We start from the raw sequence: 17125 nt of genomic DNA, 5'->3' as shown, positions 1-17125 counted from the left end.
TGTGTGTGTGTGTGTGTGTGTGTGTGTGTGCATGCGTGTGCTCCTTTATAGCTCAGTAGTAGAATATTGCATAAGCAGCGCAAAGATCATGGGTTCCAACCCAGGGAACATACATGCTGATAAAAATGTAGACCTTGTTATGACACTTTGGATGAAAGCATCTGCCAAATGCATCAATCTATATGCAATGTCAATCCTTCTGTGTTTTGGAGGGTCTGTCTTCCGGAAGTGTTTAGGTCCTTATTAAATGTACTTGAAGTAACTACTCAAGGTCTTTGAACCTTGCATTATATACGTGTACTACACCCTAAAAGTATAATAAATGTAGGCACTGTACTTCTCCTTTGAATTGGCATAAAAGACAGAATCCTGGTACTGGGATAACAGGCATGGAATTGTTGCCTTGTCTCAGACCCAAGATAGGAGGGCTAAATATATCTACTTAAGGTTTTAGCGTGATGTAAAATAAATAACAACCATCTACTTCTTCCTATCCTCTCCAGTCTCCCCTCCACCCTATACCTGCCTCACCCACCAGTCCACAATCAGGCCTGGATGGCAGTAACTCCACCCTATCCGGCAGTGCCAGCAGCGGCGTCTCCTCCCTGAGCGAAAGCAACTTCGCCCAGTCCTCCTCTGAGCCTACGGCACGAGCCGACACCCTGGACTCGATGCCGAGCAGCCAGGCCTGGACCACAGACACGGAGGAAGCCGACAGCCCGTACCTCCCCGTGCGCTACAGCGTCTCCGAGCCCGAAGTCCTTGACCCGCTCAAGCCCGCTCCGTGCCGTAGTCACTCGGCCCCGCTGGGCGTAACCCCGGGGATACCCCCCGATGGTCACCATCACATGCACATTCTTCACCATCACCCACTTGCAATTCACGTCACCCACCCCCATTATCATCACCACGAGCCTCCTCCCGCTCTGCCGCCTAAACCCTACCTTAGGGAAGGTTGCATTCCTGAAGAGGACCTGAGGCCGGTACCACGACCCATGGCACGAAAGATCTCCCAGCCTCTGCTCACCAACAAGGATGAACAAGCTAAAGTGGCTTGGGAACACGGTATTAGCGAAGAATAGAGGAAGAAGGTGGTTCTGCTTGGACCGGGATATTGAATCCCCAAAGCAATGATTGGTCCCCTGTACTTCCCATACTGTAGGTCTTTTAAACGTTTGCAAAAGTGCTTGCCATGTTGCTGAGCTTCCAAACACTAGTGAGATTTTTGTTTCGCGCTTAGTGAGTGCTTATTGCCCCCAGACAAGTATCTGTACATGGATTGGATAACTCAGACATGTGATGGCATGGAAAGAGATCTACAGACGGTACAGGAAGCACAATGATCACATGGTTTAGAAGGGCGCAAGTTAATCTGCGTCACCCGGTGTACCAGATTCAATATTTATCTATTTTTAAGTTTTACAATTGTTTTAATAGTTGTGTCACTCAAACAATAGTGTTGTCAACCTTCCCAGGAAACAGTTCTAGTTCTGGTTGGGTTACGCTTTAGCACTTAACCCTAGGCCACCAAAAACTTTATTAGTTATTCAAATACAGTATGAGGAACTCAGATGCCTTCGTCAAAAGGACTTTTGATAGAGATCAGATTCAGAGAGATCCTCAAAACATACATGTAGTTTGAACTGTTTGCCCTAAGGCAGGGGTGTCCACTCCTGCTCCTGGAGGGCCAGTGTCTCTGCAGAGTTTTATTCCAACCCTAATCAAACACACCTGATCCAGCTAATCAAGGTCTTACTAGGCAGACTAGATACTTTGAGGCAGGTGTGTTGAGGGAAGTTTTAGCTAAACTCTGCAGGACACAGGACCGACTTTGGACACCCCTGCCCTAAGGGGTTGCTTCTGGGTTTTATTAGTTGGTTAAGAGTGCCACCTCGTGGATAATAGCAGAAATATGGATTCCCGGAAAAACTTGTCATTGGCAGGGGAGCGTTTTCTCTTAATTGACGAGTTAACTCGTCAATGGCGGGGAAAGAGTTCAGAATCTGAAAAAAAAATGCTTATTTACAAGAAAACTTGTCGGACGCACTTAGAGGGTTTTGCATCTAAGCTCTTCATTTTTTTTTTATACATTTTTGGAATTTCCAGCAATCAATATTGCATTTGAAAGATGTCTAATAGCGGTCCAAACACAGCCCAGAGGTCTAGGCTAAAACAAGGCAACATTTGGACTGTTAGTAAAAAATTTAATAGACATAGCGCAAAAATAAATAAATAAATGAAACCAAACTCCCCGTTGGCTTACATGATTAAAAATCATACATCCCGCAAGTTATTTTGGCTAGAAGTGGGTTACTCATAGCCTGACTATATTTCTAGTCTATAGTTAACCTAGATGGCTATTGCTTGCTGGGAAATAGTGCATCAAGTTACCAACATATGATTAGATTCTTCTCATTGTGTTTATTTGCTCTCCGAATTAAATGCAAGCGCCTCTTTTATTAACACAGCGGTTGATATAACACGCCGACACTTCATTACAAGCCTAAAAACACTTAGCAGATCGACTGCTACCTCCTGCATGTTTGCGAGAAGCTTCTCCTAACAGAAGCCGCACACTTATTTGACAGTAAGAGGCTTTTACAATCTCCGTAAAGCCTCATTACACACCCACAGTATTGTCGGGCTGCGAAAGCAAATCAGCCGCTTTCAACATTACAATTCCGTTACGCTAATAACGCGACAGTCGAAGAGCTGTTATATCAAAGCCATTTCACTGATGTCTCCTTACGGTAAAGCAGCTTTTGGTCTCAGCTGGTTTCTTTGGGATCTGATTTTCGTTCTTTTGAGTTGACGGTTTTGTAATGAAGTATATATTTTTAGATAGAGCTGTTATAAAATAATACAAAATTCCAAGACTTTAATATAATTGTATAGTAAAATGTAATGAATATTTCTAAGATTATATAATAAACATCGCTATGAAAGATTATATGACGTTTAGGGAAGTGAAAAGGTGTGCGCGTGATGTTTAGGGACTTGAAGTCCTTCAGCTGCTGATGGATTCGCACTTTCAATACCTGATAGTGTCTGTGTATTCATTTCTGATAACTTGAAAGTACGTGTTATTTAAAAAGCTAATTTTTGTATAGTTGTGCATGTTCTCTACACTCGTGCCCAGGAGGGTCTTCTAGAGACGTTGCTTGTATATCTACAGTACACACCATTAACTTACATTTTATGTCACATGATAGGCGTTGAGTGAAATTGAGACTGGAATAGATTTTTTTGTGGCCTGCACTGTTTGATGTACCACAGCTTTCAATGGGACAGTACCCTTTTATAAGGTCCTAATATGTACCATTAGTGACATTATGTATACATTTTGTATACACTCAGTGATGTTTTGAAAGGGTAACACCCCAATGATAGCAAGAGGTTCATATTTTTACTTTTTTTTCAGACAGTGTACTGGCTCACACTTCTGCTCTTGGTTGTGGTTGTGCCTCATTTTTGCTTTTAGTCTGGAGAGTTGGGATACTGTTGTGTATTTTTATGCACTGTAATTTTTATTGGCATTTTTCCATACATTGTTTATGGTTTATGTATAATTTGATTTAGGGTATGCTCATTGTATGAAATCCCATACTTGAAGATTATTAAAGGGAAATGGCAAGTGTTTAGGAGATCTAAGGATTGTTTATGTATGCTTTTGTTATATGAAGACAGTACGCGTCATTGAGAGATATGTGACCCTGCCTGTGAAAACCCAGGTGAAGTCACATTATAATTTACTCTTTAGTACATAAAATCATCTTGTATAATGTTCTGTAAACATTTAACCTTGATATGTTTAATATTATATTATATATTATTTAAAGGTGCAGTGTGTAAATTTTAGCGAAGTCTAGTGGTGAGGTTGCGAATTGCAACCAACGGCTCAGTCTACTGCTCACCCTTTGCTTTTAAAACGCATAGAGAAGCTACGGTAGCTGCCACCAGAACAAACATGGCATCGTTGGAGACAACTTAGTAAAAAAGTTTGTCCGTTAAGGGCTTCTGTAGAAACATGGCGGCACAAAAATGCGACTTCCACATAAGGGGACCCTCTGTGTTTGTAGATAAAACGCCTCATTCTAAAAACATAACGGTTCATTATGAAAGGTCTTTATACACCACTGATAATATAGTTTTGTATATTATTTTGCATTTCTGTCAAGAGATCCTTCTAAAAATTACACACTGAACCTTTAATATAATATTAAATTAAACGACCATAGTCTGAATTTCACAGACAGGATCACATATATACGAGAAGTGCATGTTAACCTAATAGGCCACAGTTCATTACCTCTTACTGTATGGCCAAGCAAAGTCAATACAAGTGAATGTTTTGACAGAGGGTCTTTTGTAAACGTGGGAACTTCATATTCATCACACAATATTCAAATCTCCTACATAAACTAATCTTATATCTCCGTTTTAATGATCTAAGTGCCATTTTCTTAAGTAGCCTAAGTCTTTTTTAGGAAATTATTGCTTTCATGTCTTCAAAAACAAACATGAGTAATAGTTTTAACCTCCAATCATTTTAAGAAAAATATTTTCTATATCCATTAAATATCGAGTGATAAGGGATGGAAATGCAATCTATGCAAAGATGGTGTGATATAGGAAAGAGTGTGAACTGCTAAAATATATATGAAATGGGCCCATTTGTGCAAATCAGCACTGCATAACTAGAAAGCATTAATATTTATTGTTTTAAGCACATTTTGCATGTAAATATTAACCGATGGATACTATGTGGCTTGTACTCATAATTCATAATATCCAAAAACAATGCATATATTCACAATTCATTGCTTTAAATGAAGGTTACTCGTTCGGCACAAAACACCGTGTAAAAATGACTGTACATATTTTACATGTTTGATATCTCAGTGGAAGCAAGCTGAAGTTTTGGATACGGGCTTTCGGATCGAGGGTGACATTTTATTTTTTACTTTACGAGGTTGCCCTAATACGCATCTACAATATTCAATCAATACTTTGTTCATATATACAGCATTAGGTGTGATTTGCTAATGAAATATTTTTTCTTCTGTATTTTGCTGAGAACACTGAACGATATTGTAGGATGTGTCAAGTTATATGATGATGATGATATGGGCGTGCAAAGTTATAACACTGGAAAATTGACATTTTTGTACATAGGATAAACTGAGTAAAGTGGGGTACTAAACACTCTGACCTGCATTACAGTTTGTACCGCACATTGTCTGGCTTTATTTTGTGTATATAATCCTTCAAAAGCTTTGTATTTATATGGTCAAGAAGGACAAATCATGTATAGACAGAGATTAATTGTCTGCCTTGTACTTTCTGATGTAAATGTGTTTTTAAAACTAAAAATGCAAACAAGTAAAAAAAGGAAAAAAATCAATGGCCTAATCACTACAAGTTATTTTGTGTATTTTGCATCGAAATCTAAAGAAAGTTACCATGCAGAAATATGAAAACCTTTGTATTCTGAAAGTATTTTTTCTGTATATATTGTGCTAGCATGAATAAATGTGGTGTGGATTTTAGATGTAAATACACATGTTTTCCTACTCACTTAACCGATGTGACGTGTAATTCATTAATAATGCCTAATATTAAAGATAATGTTTTATCAACTGATACTTGTCTTGTTTTTTATTTTCTTTGGGTGTACACGGTTATTTTTGTGCATGCCTGTATTCATTAATATTATATTATTTGTATGCAAAACAGACATCAGGATGTTTGTTTCACTGCAGTGTATACAAATATACAGTTTGTAGTTTCTTATGTAACAGCGCGCCCTGGTGGCGAGTTTAATCCACAGCAGTTACTGTAACAAAAATGAACTAAAATATTATAAAATGAATTATCTTAATGTATGCAAAAGGAATTGTATTTATTACACCATATAAATATCAGGACCACTTAAAGGGGTATCCTACTCCAAACGTAAGATACTCATGTAGAGATAGAAAGCAATGATGCAATGACAAAAAAGTCATTGTGTGCATCATATGCTACACTTAATATAATATAATATAATATAATTTTACCATATTTTGATTAACATTTAAGCACTTTTATCAATGGTCTAATTATGACCTTTTGTGACCACATTGGGTCCCCTTACGAAAATTTGTCTTTTATTGTGATAAAAGTATAGTAACCATGTTTTTTACTACACTAACCATGGTTTAACTATGGTTTTTGAAAACCATGGTTGTCAAAACCATGGTTTCTTTGTGGTTATCATGGTTTACTACGTTTACTTTAACTCTCATCCATTCTCAAATTCTCATCCATGGCTAATAATGTCACCAGATCAATAAAGATTTTTTTTTATTACAGACCAATAACATTTTCATATCGTATACATCAATACAATCAATGTATTCGTAGCAACAAAGGAAACAAAAAGAAAGTATAGAGGGAAACTGATAACTAAACATAAATAAAGAAATAAAAAGCTTTAGAGAATTCTTTGCATCCGTTTGGCCTTTTTATTTCTTAACTTTTTAAAGGGGACATTTCACAAGACTTTTTTAAGATGTCAAATAAATCTTACATGTGAAGTTTTAGCTCAAAATATCATGTAGATAATTTATTATAACATGTTAAAATTGCAACTATGTAGGTGTGAGTTTATGGGCGTGTCCCTTTAAATGCAAATGAGCTGATCTCTGTACTAAATGGCAGTGCCGTGGTTGGATAATGCAGATTAAGGGGCGGTATTATCCCATTTTGACATCACAAGGGGAGACAAATTTCAATGAGCTTTTTTTACATGCTTTTTACAGAAAATGGTTTACCAAAACTAAATTACTGGTTTGATTTTTTTACCTTTTCTGATTGATAGAACCACTGGGGATGCTTAAACACGAAAAAAGTCAGATTTTTATGTTATGTCCCCTTTAAGGGTCTCTGTCTAATGCATTAGTTTGGTTTTGAATTATATTACCCTTAATTAACAGGTAACAATAACTATAAAACAGATGAAAAGGTAAATGTTGTTAAGTTAAACATGCAAATGTGCTATTAAATTATTAAAATATTTATTTAAAATCTCAGGGGATACTTCAAGTAAATAATTTAGGTCAAGGTATAATAATGGTGCATTCACACCAGACACGGAAGAGGCGGCAAGCGCAAGTGATTTACATGTGAAGTCAATGCAAAGATGCGAATAGGCATCCTGCGGCGCGATAAGCGGATGGCGCGTTCCGCGCAAATTGAGTGTTGCTGCCCGAAAAGCGCAAGTTGAAAAATCTGAACTTTGGCGGATATTCATGCCGCGTTAATCAATCAGGAGCTTGCTGTAGTTGTGACGTGATTGCAGGAAGTGAGCAGAGTCACAGAAGCCCCTCCCATGACGCAAATTTCCGCGTGAATGTCTCGAATGACTAGAATTTCACGAGCGCCTTTCACGTGCGAATAAAGCGAGTAAACTAAAATCTTCAAGCGTCCAACTATGTACTAACTATGTATGCGAATAGCGCATTTTTGGGCGAAGACGCGTTTGAGGCGAATAGCGCGTGTTTTTGCGCGAACGCACTGCCCATATCGTCTCATTCGCGAGGACGCGTCTGATCGCGTCTTTGCATTGACTTTGTATGTCATCTACTCGTGCAAATCGTTGAAGTCGAGTTTGGTGTGTATGCCCCATTACTGTGGGTTTACACCAGATGCGAGTTCAACGATTGATGCGATATGGGCTGCGCGTTTGCCGTGAAAAAACGCGCTATTCGCATCAAACGCATCTTCGCCCAAGTTGAAGATATTTAACTCAAGCGAAAAATTCGCATGACACGAAGTTAAATCCCGCGAATAATCTAGAGCAAGCAACGCGATGCGATTGCACGCTTCGTGTTTGGTGTAAACCCACAGTAAGGCTTGTTCGACTTCATGCGGTGCTGCAAGAACTGACAGGTGGATAACGTCAAAGTACAGCGAAAGGATTTGAGATATCATACGAATGAGTTCATGTCGCTCTCACGGTACTTTGACGTCATCCACATGTCGGTGCGGCGCAGCATGAAGTCAAACAAGCCTAAAGACACGCCGTTCAGTAAATGTTTTTCTTTTATTTATATTTTGATGTTCAAAACAATGTAGCCTACATGTAACAAATAATAACAAATGATAAAAAAGATACAAAACAGAACAACCAGAAGGAAAGAGATAAATTAAATGTTGATCATAAATAGAAGAATTATGGGACAATGTCATGATGGAATAGTGAAACGGTTAATCTATTATTATTATTTTGAATAGCACAATTTCCCAACAGAAATATTGACCAGAGAATCAAAGATAGGCGTTTAGTAAACTTTTTATTATTTTTGTTTATTATAAAGTCAGATGTATAACAAATGTACATACAAAAACAGGTCTGCAATAGAAAAAAAAAAACTATAATTGTCAAAAGCAGAAACAGTGCAACGTCAACAGCCAAAGTTCAAATATGGAAATACAAAGAACTGTAAAGAATGAAACAAATATAAATAATGAAAAACGTAAATAAATAATAAACTTTAAATAAAATATTGATAATACAAGGGGTTACAAATAATTATTGAGTTCCGTTCAGTAAACTACAAAGATGCTTGTTTCCGACGTCACGTCATCAAACCGCGTAAACCCTCGAAACCAATCACAGGCCGCCAACTGGACTCACTCCTGAACGAATAGTACACATCCAATCAGGCGGCGGTGCGTGTTGCGACGTCATGAGTCAGCCAATAGGATCGCGTGGAGTGTAACATTAACCAATCTGATGTGAGAGTGGGTGGGTCTTTACTTCAGGAAGCGGTGTTGAACAAATACGTTGCCTGCCATCAAACCGGTATCTTTAATGATCCGACAGGCACTTCTTCATCAGATATTAAAGTAGTTAGACGCATTTATTTGCTTTGATGATGTTATATTTCAGTGGACTTTCTGTGGCGCTGGCCCTGGCGCTCGTGCCGAGCTATATTGATGCTTTGAAAGATGGTGAATGTGAAGGTGAGTTTGTTTCAACGTGGTTTAAACGTGTGCCTGCGTGTATTTAATAATGCACAAATAATATACATTTTAACTGAATAATGTGTGTATGTTCAATTATACCATACTGTTACATTTAAATTTGATGTATATTGCTATTTTATATGTTTGGCCTTAGTCAAAACTTTGCATAAATATTTAATTTATTCAATGAAAACGTCTTGTCTATAGATCCTCATTTAGGCAATGCTGCTGGGATGCATAATGTTACTGTATGTTAGATTAACACATAATGATGATATATGTGTGACATGACACACCTGTTAAAATAACAACTGAAACAGATTATATAACATATAGAAAGTGATAAATGTCTAGGTCTGGAAAATTGAGATTAATAAAACCTTATGTTTTGTGAGAAATATTACTAAATCCTATGAAAACTAGCTAATTATTTGTTTGTTTTTATATTTCAGTTTGTGTGGGATTTCTGGACCGGTTTCGTCAGTCATTAGAAGACAATAATGTTAAATTTGACAGCGACACCATTGAAAAAGCTATTCTGAAAGCTTGCAAAGAAGCCAAGGGGAAAGAAAACCGCTTTGTAAGTGTGTGTCTGTGTGTATAAAGTATTCTGTATATTGCAGTATTTCTGTTTATTTATGCATTGCTTTGTTTTTGTTTGTATAAAGTGTTATTATATAGGTGCAACAAGTGATGCAGCTACAAAAATAATCAATGAAGTTTCCAAACCGATGAGTTATCATGTGCCAGTGGAAAAGATCTGCGAAAAACTCAAAAAGAAAGACAGTCAAATCTGTGAATTGAAATACGGTAAGTTGAAAATTTAAAGTTAATGCATCATCGCTGTTTAGTTAGTGTAACGTGTATATGGAGGGCAATGGTAAACAAGCCTGTTGATGGAGGATTTCAGGTGTATATTAACTCTTTTCCTGCAATTGACAAGTTTTTCATCAATAAAAAGAAAACATTTCCCTGCAAATGACGTTTCCCTGATGAGTTTTTACGGTACTCTATATTTCTGCTATTATCCAGTAGATGGCGCTCTTACCAAATTTATAAAAAACTGAAGCGTCAACTAATTCTAAACTCTGTGTATGCTTTGATCTTAGTTCTGAATCGGATCTCTGACAAAATTCCTTTACAAAAATGCAATTATTTCAGCTTTTTACAGAAAATTGGTATTTTTGAAGAAACCTACCCATATTTGAGAGGTGATAAAAAGAGAACAAATTAAAATAGAATGAAACACATTTTTTACTGGTTTACTGATTTTTTTTACTCTTTCCCCGCCATTGACAAGTTAACTCATCGATTAAGAGAAAACGCTTCCCTGCCAATTACGAGTTTTTACGGCAATCCGTATTAACGCTATTATCCACCAGGTGGCGCCTTTATATATTTTGTAAAAGAAAAATTCCATGCAATGCATTTTGTGGAAATTACAAAAAATGCTAGTGGGCAACTTTTTTAAAAAGGGCTGGCAAGGAATTTAACCAATTGCTTTGAAAATTGATTCAGTTTTCGAAGCGTTCGAAACGCCACACACACTGGCGATACCTGCTGGTCAAAATAGTATAAAAGCAGATCCGTCCAAACATTTTACACTTTTTTTTACAAAACAACAGCAAGATTTTTATTAAAATATTTTTTAGTTTTATTTAGGGCAAACGGATCACTAAAACTAACTCCCCTTTTAATTATGCAAATGTTTGTGTTATTAGTCAGAAGGATGTATATTTTATGAACTTGCATAATAAAAATGACCCGAGTTTACTGCTCATGTGATCAACTCCCCCTAGTGGTGAACCATTGGATTTTCGAAACGTTTTGAAACAGTTATGACGTAATGAAGTCGTGACTTGGCTAGTTTGAAACAAGCTCCAAACCAATTGATTCGAAACAAAAGATTCGTAAAAGTTTCGAAGCCTCATGAAGCGTGCTTCGAAGCGACCATCACAAGAATGGTTAAGTAGATGGTTATTGGTAAAACAACAAATTTTCAAAATATTTACCCCAGCTGGGACTGTACCCTTTTAAAAAGTACAGCTTTGCACCTAAAGAGTTAAAAATTACCATATTGGTACCATTACATAACTGTAGGTACTAATACACATTAGGACCTTTTTAAAAGGTACTACACCAGTTGAGATTATTTTTAAGCAGTAAAGTATGATTGTTGAGTTATATAGTAAATATAGTAAGAGCCGATGATGTTGTTGAGGCACAATATTGTACAATATTTGGAGCTTTGTAACTAAACAGGGTGTGTGTCAATGAAAATTGGATTATTTGCAAGAGCTAGGTTGACATGCAAATGAAAGAGTTTTACTTTTATGCATTTGCCTTTTTTTTTCAAACAGACATGTTTTCAACATATAAAGAAAAAATACTTAATAAAATAAATGCATTGTTTAATCTTATCACCCACTTTTTGCTAACTGATGGTAGTTAAGCTGTTAGATTTTAAAGGCATAAATTGACATTAAAACACATATTTCTCTTTCCCATAGATAAACATGTTGACTTGAGCACAGTCGACCTGAAAAAGCTGAAAGTGAAAGATCTAAAGAAAATTTTGGAGGAATGGGGCGAGTCCTGCAAAGGATGCGTGGAGAAAACCGACTTCATCCGCAAGATCAATGAACTCATGCCCAAATATGCACCAAACGCAGCCAAGGCAAGGACAGATCTGTAACTGCGCATGGAATTATGGGACTCGGGCAGCGGCCAAAGGCATTTAGGGTGGACTATGTGACTACCTGACCACCTAACACTGGTGGTTTGCATTGTGCTGTCACTTTACCATGTTCTCCTGGGGTAAACGTCAACAATTAAAGCGCACACATTCCCATACAAATTCAACTTTTCATTTATGACAACCTTTGTCTAAGATCCACCACCACCTAATGTTATGGTATATTTTGACACACTTTGCATAGCTTAAATATATAAATAGGTTTTCCTTTTTTCTGAGGGGATGGGTTTTCTTAGTTATATTATATAAAATAGATGGAGAGAGTCTTGCCTTCAAAATGTGTGGGTCAGTTTGAAAGGATTTGCTGTAAAATGTGTTTGATATCGTTATACCATCTTTTTCAATAAAAGAAAAAAAGTCGTCATTTATTTATGCATGTTTGTACATTTTGTGAACATAAACCTAAATTTTAAACCATGTTTTATTTCTAAGTCAAATTTGTACATATTATAACCAACCATATTTCTTTAATATGACAACTGTGTGACATGCTTCTGTTGAAAGCCTTTATTGTTGCATACTGTAAATTTAAACACAATAGTCATAAAATACAGTGAAGTATTTAAGCTTTTGTCTTTTTCCATCTTTTATGAAAAACAGATTTATAATTTTATAATTTGCGCACTCAAAAAGTGTTATTTTCAGAGAAAAATACATTTTTGTCGTAATTCCCACGGCGTCACGCGATCAGCGCTGACGTCACTGACGGCTCCTCCCTCTCGCGGGCGCGCGCACATTCCTTTTGTCCAAGATGGCGGAATAGATGCAGCAGAAGCGACGCTAATGTTTGTTGCTTTATTTTTAAGCGCAAAATTAAACACCCGCCGTCTGTTTTTCGTGCACGCGTTAGCTAAAAGTCCCCTCACGAATGTGCACCGTTTCTCGGAGCCGTGAGAATTCACCTCGGAGCTGATTTTCTGTTTTTGCGCTGAGGAGCATCACTGTAAAATGAAGAGGCAGGCCGAACGCGACGCGAGTCCGTCCAGGGCGCTCTCCAAACGCGCCCGCGAGCGGGACAGAGAGCGCGAGCCCAGCGCGCCACTCGCGCTGCTGCTCGCCGAGACCCGAAGTTACCACAAGCGAAGCCGCAGCCGAGAGCGGGAAAAATCGCGGGCGCGCGAAGAGCGCGACAGCCTCCATCACCGTGAACTGGGTCTGCTGGGTCGAGCCCCGGTCCGAACCGCAGGTAAGACCCCATCCGCAGACATGGCGGGTACACGACTCGAATACAAGACACTATTGATCAGCAACCTCGGCTCGCAGATTTCTGACGAGCATGTCGAGGACGGACTGTTTCACGAGTTTAAAAAGTTTGGGGATGTTAGCGTCAAGCTTTCCCACACGCCGGAACTGGGCCGGGTCGCCTACGTCAACTTCCGGCACACGGAAAACGCGCGGGAAGCGCGGCACTCCAAAACAAGGTTGGTGCTTTACGATCGTCCGCTAAAAGTTGAACCCATGTACATGCGGCGTCGCAGTTGCACGCCTCCTGACGTCAGTTACGCGTCCGTGCACAGTGCTGCCTACACGTACAGACAGAGATCCCTTTCCCCAGGTGCTGGTGGCAGTGCACTTACAAGGGATGCGAGAGCCAGACATTACGTCGAAGGTATTGGACTCAGCCGGGAACGTGTTTTGGACTATTATACCGCCTTGGATGAGAGGAGTCGCATGTATGCTTATCAGTTACCTGAGGATGACTTGAAACCAGAGGATGATCAGAGAGCAACTAGGAATTTATTCATCGGCAATTTGGATCATAACATTTCTGAGGTGGAACTACGGCAGGGGTTCGAAAAATATGGGATTATCGAAGAGGTCGTCATCAAGCGTCCGGCACGTGGACAGGGGGGCGCTTACGCTTTTCTCAAATTTCAGAATTTGGATATGGCTCATCGAGCCAAAGTGGCTATGCAGGGACGAATGATTAACGGAAACCCGATAAAAATCGGCTACGGGAAAGCCAATCCAACGACTCGCCTGTGGGTGGGTGGACTCGGCCCGAATACATCGCTGGCCACTTTAGCCCGTGAGTTCGACCGCTTTGGGAGTATTCGCACTATAGACTATGTAAAAGGAGATAATTTTGCGTACATTCATTATGAAAGCCTGGATGCTGCTCAGGCCGCTTGTGCGCAGATGCGTGGCTTCCCTCTGGGCGGTCCGAACCGCCGACTGCGTGTGGATTTTGCTAAAGAAGAGGAGACCAGGGCGTACCCTCAGCAGTACCAGCCTCCTCTTCCCCTCCCTTCACATTACGACCTTCTGCCTGATGGTTACGGACGTCACCGTAGCCTCGAAAGAGAACTGAGGGCGAGAGCTCGTTCACCCTCCCATCCTTTGTTCGTGGAGCGAGAAAGAGATCGCCTTTCGGACCGTGAATGGAGTCCGCTGAAAGGGCTGGAGCGCAGTGTGAACCCTGACGCGTTTGGGCGAGCGAGACAGCGCAGCCGCAGTCGTAGTCGCAGCAGGGAACGTTGGATAAAGGAACGAGAACTGGAACGCAGACAAGGAAAAAGCTGGGAGGAGCGGCGCAAACGGAGAAGCCTCAGCCCCGTCGAGCGGTCCACAGAGGAGCGTGGAAGGTCAAAAATTCGTGGAGGAGCCCCTTGCACCCCGGAAGACAGCCCAGATCGGAGCCGTGGTCGGCTACCGGACTCCACCTCCGAACCCCTCAATCACACTCCCGATATAAGCAGACACTCCAGCGACGAACGCGCCCCGCTCGATGAATCCTCGCATTCGAGGAAGGACGGCGAGCACGAACGCAACCACCGCAAAGGCGAGAGCGACCCCGACTCGCAGACGGACAAGTCAAAAACGGACTCCAAAAAGCCAAGCACGCTCTCCGAATACGCACAGACTCTGAGCCGTGTCTGGCACGGTTCTCTCGTCCTTAAAAACAGTTGCTTTCCCACAAACATGCATATGTTAGAAGGAGGCGCAAACTTTTTTTACACCCTCATGCGGGACAATCATGCAGGCGGCGCCAAGATCACCCAGCTCAAAATTGCTCAGCGGCTGAGGTTGGATCAGCCCAAACTGGACGAGGTGACGCGTCGCATCAAACTAGGCAGCCCGGACGGTTACGCCGTGCTCCTCGCCGTTCAAGGCCCCGTGGACCGCGAAGCCCCACCTCCAGAACCGGGCCTTCAGCAGCGCCTTCTCAGAAACCTGGTGACTTATCTCAGGAACAAACAGGCGGCTGGGGTCATCGGTCTGCCCCTTGGTGGCCCCAAAGATAGGGAGATGGGGGGCATGTTGTATGCTTTTCCACCCTGTGACTTCTCGCAGCAGTATCTTCAGACTGCTTTAAAAACTCTTGGAAAACTTGAGGAAGAGCATCTGGTCATAGTGGTCGTTAGAGACTCAACTTAACACTTCAATGGAAAGTCCAGATACTCTTCACCTTCATTTCCACATACAGATATTACACTTGTTGGTTTTATGTGAACCTATGTTTTTAAATCCATGCATTTCGCTGTGTTTTTAAAAAGTTGAACGTAGATCGTAACATCCCCAACAACAGCTGTTGCGTTAACATACCAGACAGTTTTGTGTTTGTTTTAACTAAACAGTATTCGAAATGGTCATTGTCCTATTTAAAATGGTTTATAATGTTGCATGCACGGCAAATTACTGAAGTTTCTTTCGGGTGATTGACTGTAATGTGTATAAAACATATTGGTCCTCACTTATGAAACAAGCAGAACAAATAACCGTTAGTAAATTGTCACTAATTCAGTGCAATGGCTTATCTATTTAGTTCTGACTTGGTCTCATAAATGAGTCCAATAGACCTGCATTCAGTATAATTTGCATATAACTTTTAAACACATTCTTCCCTATCCACTTGTATGTTTACAATAACTGGGTAAAGGTTTGGTTTTACTTTAAGTAATACACGGTTTGGTGGTCAGGCATTAACTTATGCCATCTACCTCTCATGTGACAAATCAGGTCTGCTCACATCGACTGTTTTTGAGCCCATTGCAGGTTTATCACACATGCAGCGTTAACAGAAAGGTCATGTGACCACCACATGTGTCTTACTGTAAAATGTACTGTACCAATCCAAACACACTAATGTTTGTAAACAAACACTATGGACTTGTCTTTTTATTATGCCTTATTGGTTTTTGCCCTCTTGTATCCTAGTTATTTGAGCCAATGCGCATTTTAAACAATTGTACGAGTTAAAAAACGTCCAGTGATTTCAAATTTTCTAAGCTCAAATCCAGTGTTATTTAAGATTTTAGTTATTGGTGTTTTAAAAGCCGACTCGCCAACACTACAACCATTGCACTGAACGGTCATTTTCTGTTGTTTTTATTGCATTCTTTTATTAGATACTCTTTTATCGCTCCTTTTTTTGTAAAACTATTTTCTAGGAAAGTCTTTTTTCTGTCTGTATGCCAACTATGTATGACACAGAAATGTAAGTAAACAATTCATGTTCTTGTATTTAATCTCACCTACTAGTCCTTATTTGCCAAAGTCTCACTTTAAACACGGCAAAAAAATGATTTTCAAGAAAAAAAATTCTTAGTATTTTCAGTAAAAATATCTAAAAATTCTTAAATTAAGATGGTTTTTCTTGATGAGCATAACAACATGGGAAAATAAGTCTAGTTTTTAGACCAAAAATATCAAATTTAAGTGATTTTGTGCATAAAACAAGCAAAAAAATCTGCCAATGGAGTAAGCAAAAAAAACTGAACATTTTTCTTAAACACTAAATTCAAGAAAAATTTGCTTACCCCATTGGCAGATGTTTTTGCTTGTTTTATGCGCAAAATCACTTAAATTTGATATTTTGGTCTAAAACCTAGACTTATTTACTTATTAGCATCTTAATTTAATAATTTTTAGATATTTTTACTGAAAACAAATACTAAGAACATTTTTCTTGAAAATATTTTTTTGCAGTGAAGATTTCAATGTGAAAAGTGTCAATACACATCATAAGAAGTGTGAATGACCAATACACTGCAAAAAATGACTTCTTACATAGTATTTTTGTCTTGTTTTCAGTAGAAATATCTAAAAAATTCTTAAATCAAGAAAATAAGTCTAGTTTTTAGACAAATGAAAATATACAATTTAAGTGAATTTGTGCTTAAAACAAGCAAAACAAATAAATAATCTGCCAATGGGGTAAGAAAAGAAATCTTGAAATAAGTTTATTTTTTTTCTTCAACACTTCCTTAAAGAGAAATTCACTCACCCCAGATCTTTTAAGCACAAATTTACTTAAATTGTATATTTTTTATTTCTCTAAAAACTAGACTTATTTTCTTGATTTAAAATGTTTTAGATATTTCTACTGAAAACAAGAACATAAGTCTAGTTAATAGA

The 17125-nt window shown here is 39.0% G+C and overlaps 2 protein-coding genes across 2 annotated transcripts; both read left to right on the top strand.

Annotated features, from left to right (window-relative positions):
- The first annotated feature begins 8829 nt into the window (after nucleotides 1-8829).
- Nucleotides 8830-11855, top strand: LOC141363348 (mesencephalic astrocyte-derived neurotrophic factor-like). Its single transcript, XM_073865990.1, has 4 exons — nucleotides 8830-9009; nucleotides 9465-9592; nucleotides 9681-9822; nucleotides 11523-11855. Exons 1-4 carry the CDS (start codon nucleotides 8919-8921, stop codon nucleotides 11705-11707), a joined length of 546 nt encoding a protein of 181 aa, XP_073722091.1. The 5' UTR covers nucleotides 8830-8918; the 3' UTR covers nucleotides 11708-11855.
- A 720-nt stretch (nucleotides 11856-12575) lies between these two features.
- On the top strand, nucleotides 12576-15282 carry LOC141363347 (putative RNA-binding protein 15B). The gene has a single exon (XM_073865989.1). The coding sequence runs from the start codon at nucleotides 12716-12718 to the stop codon at nucleotides 15143-15145; it is 2430 nt and encodes an 809-aa protein (XP_073722090.1). The 5' UTR covers nucleotides 12576-12715; the 3' UTR covers nucleotides 15146-15282.
- Nucleotides 15283-17125: the final 1843 nt, after the last annotated feature.

This window comes from Misgurnus anguillicaudatus, unplaced genomic scaffold (assembly GCF_027580225.2).
Source record: "Misgurnus anguillicaudatus unplaced genomic scaffold, ASM2758022v2 HiC_scaffold_34, whole genome shotgun sequence".
Classification (NCBI taxonomy): Eukaryota; Metazoa; Chordata; class Actinopteri; order Cypriniformes; family Cobitidae; genus Misgurnus; species Misgurnus anguillicaudatus.
Note: the sequence above shows the minus strand (reverse complement) of the source record. Positions and strands in the feature narration are given on the sequence as shown.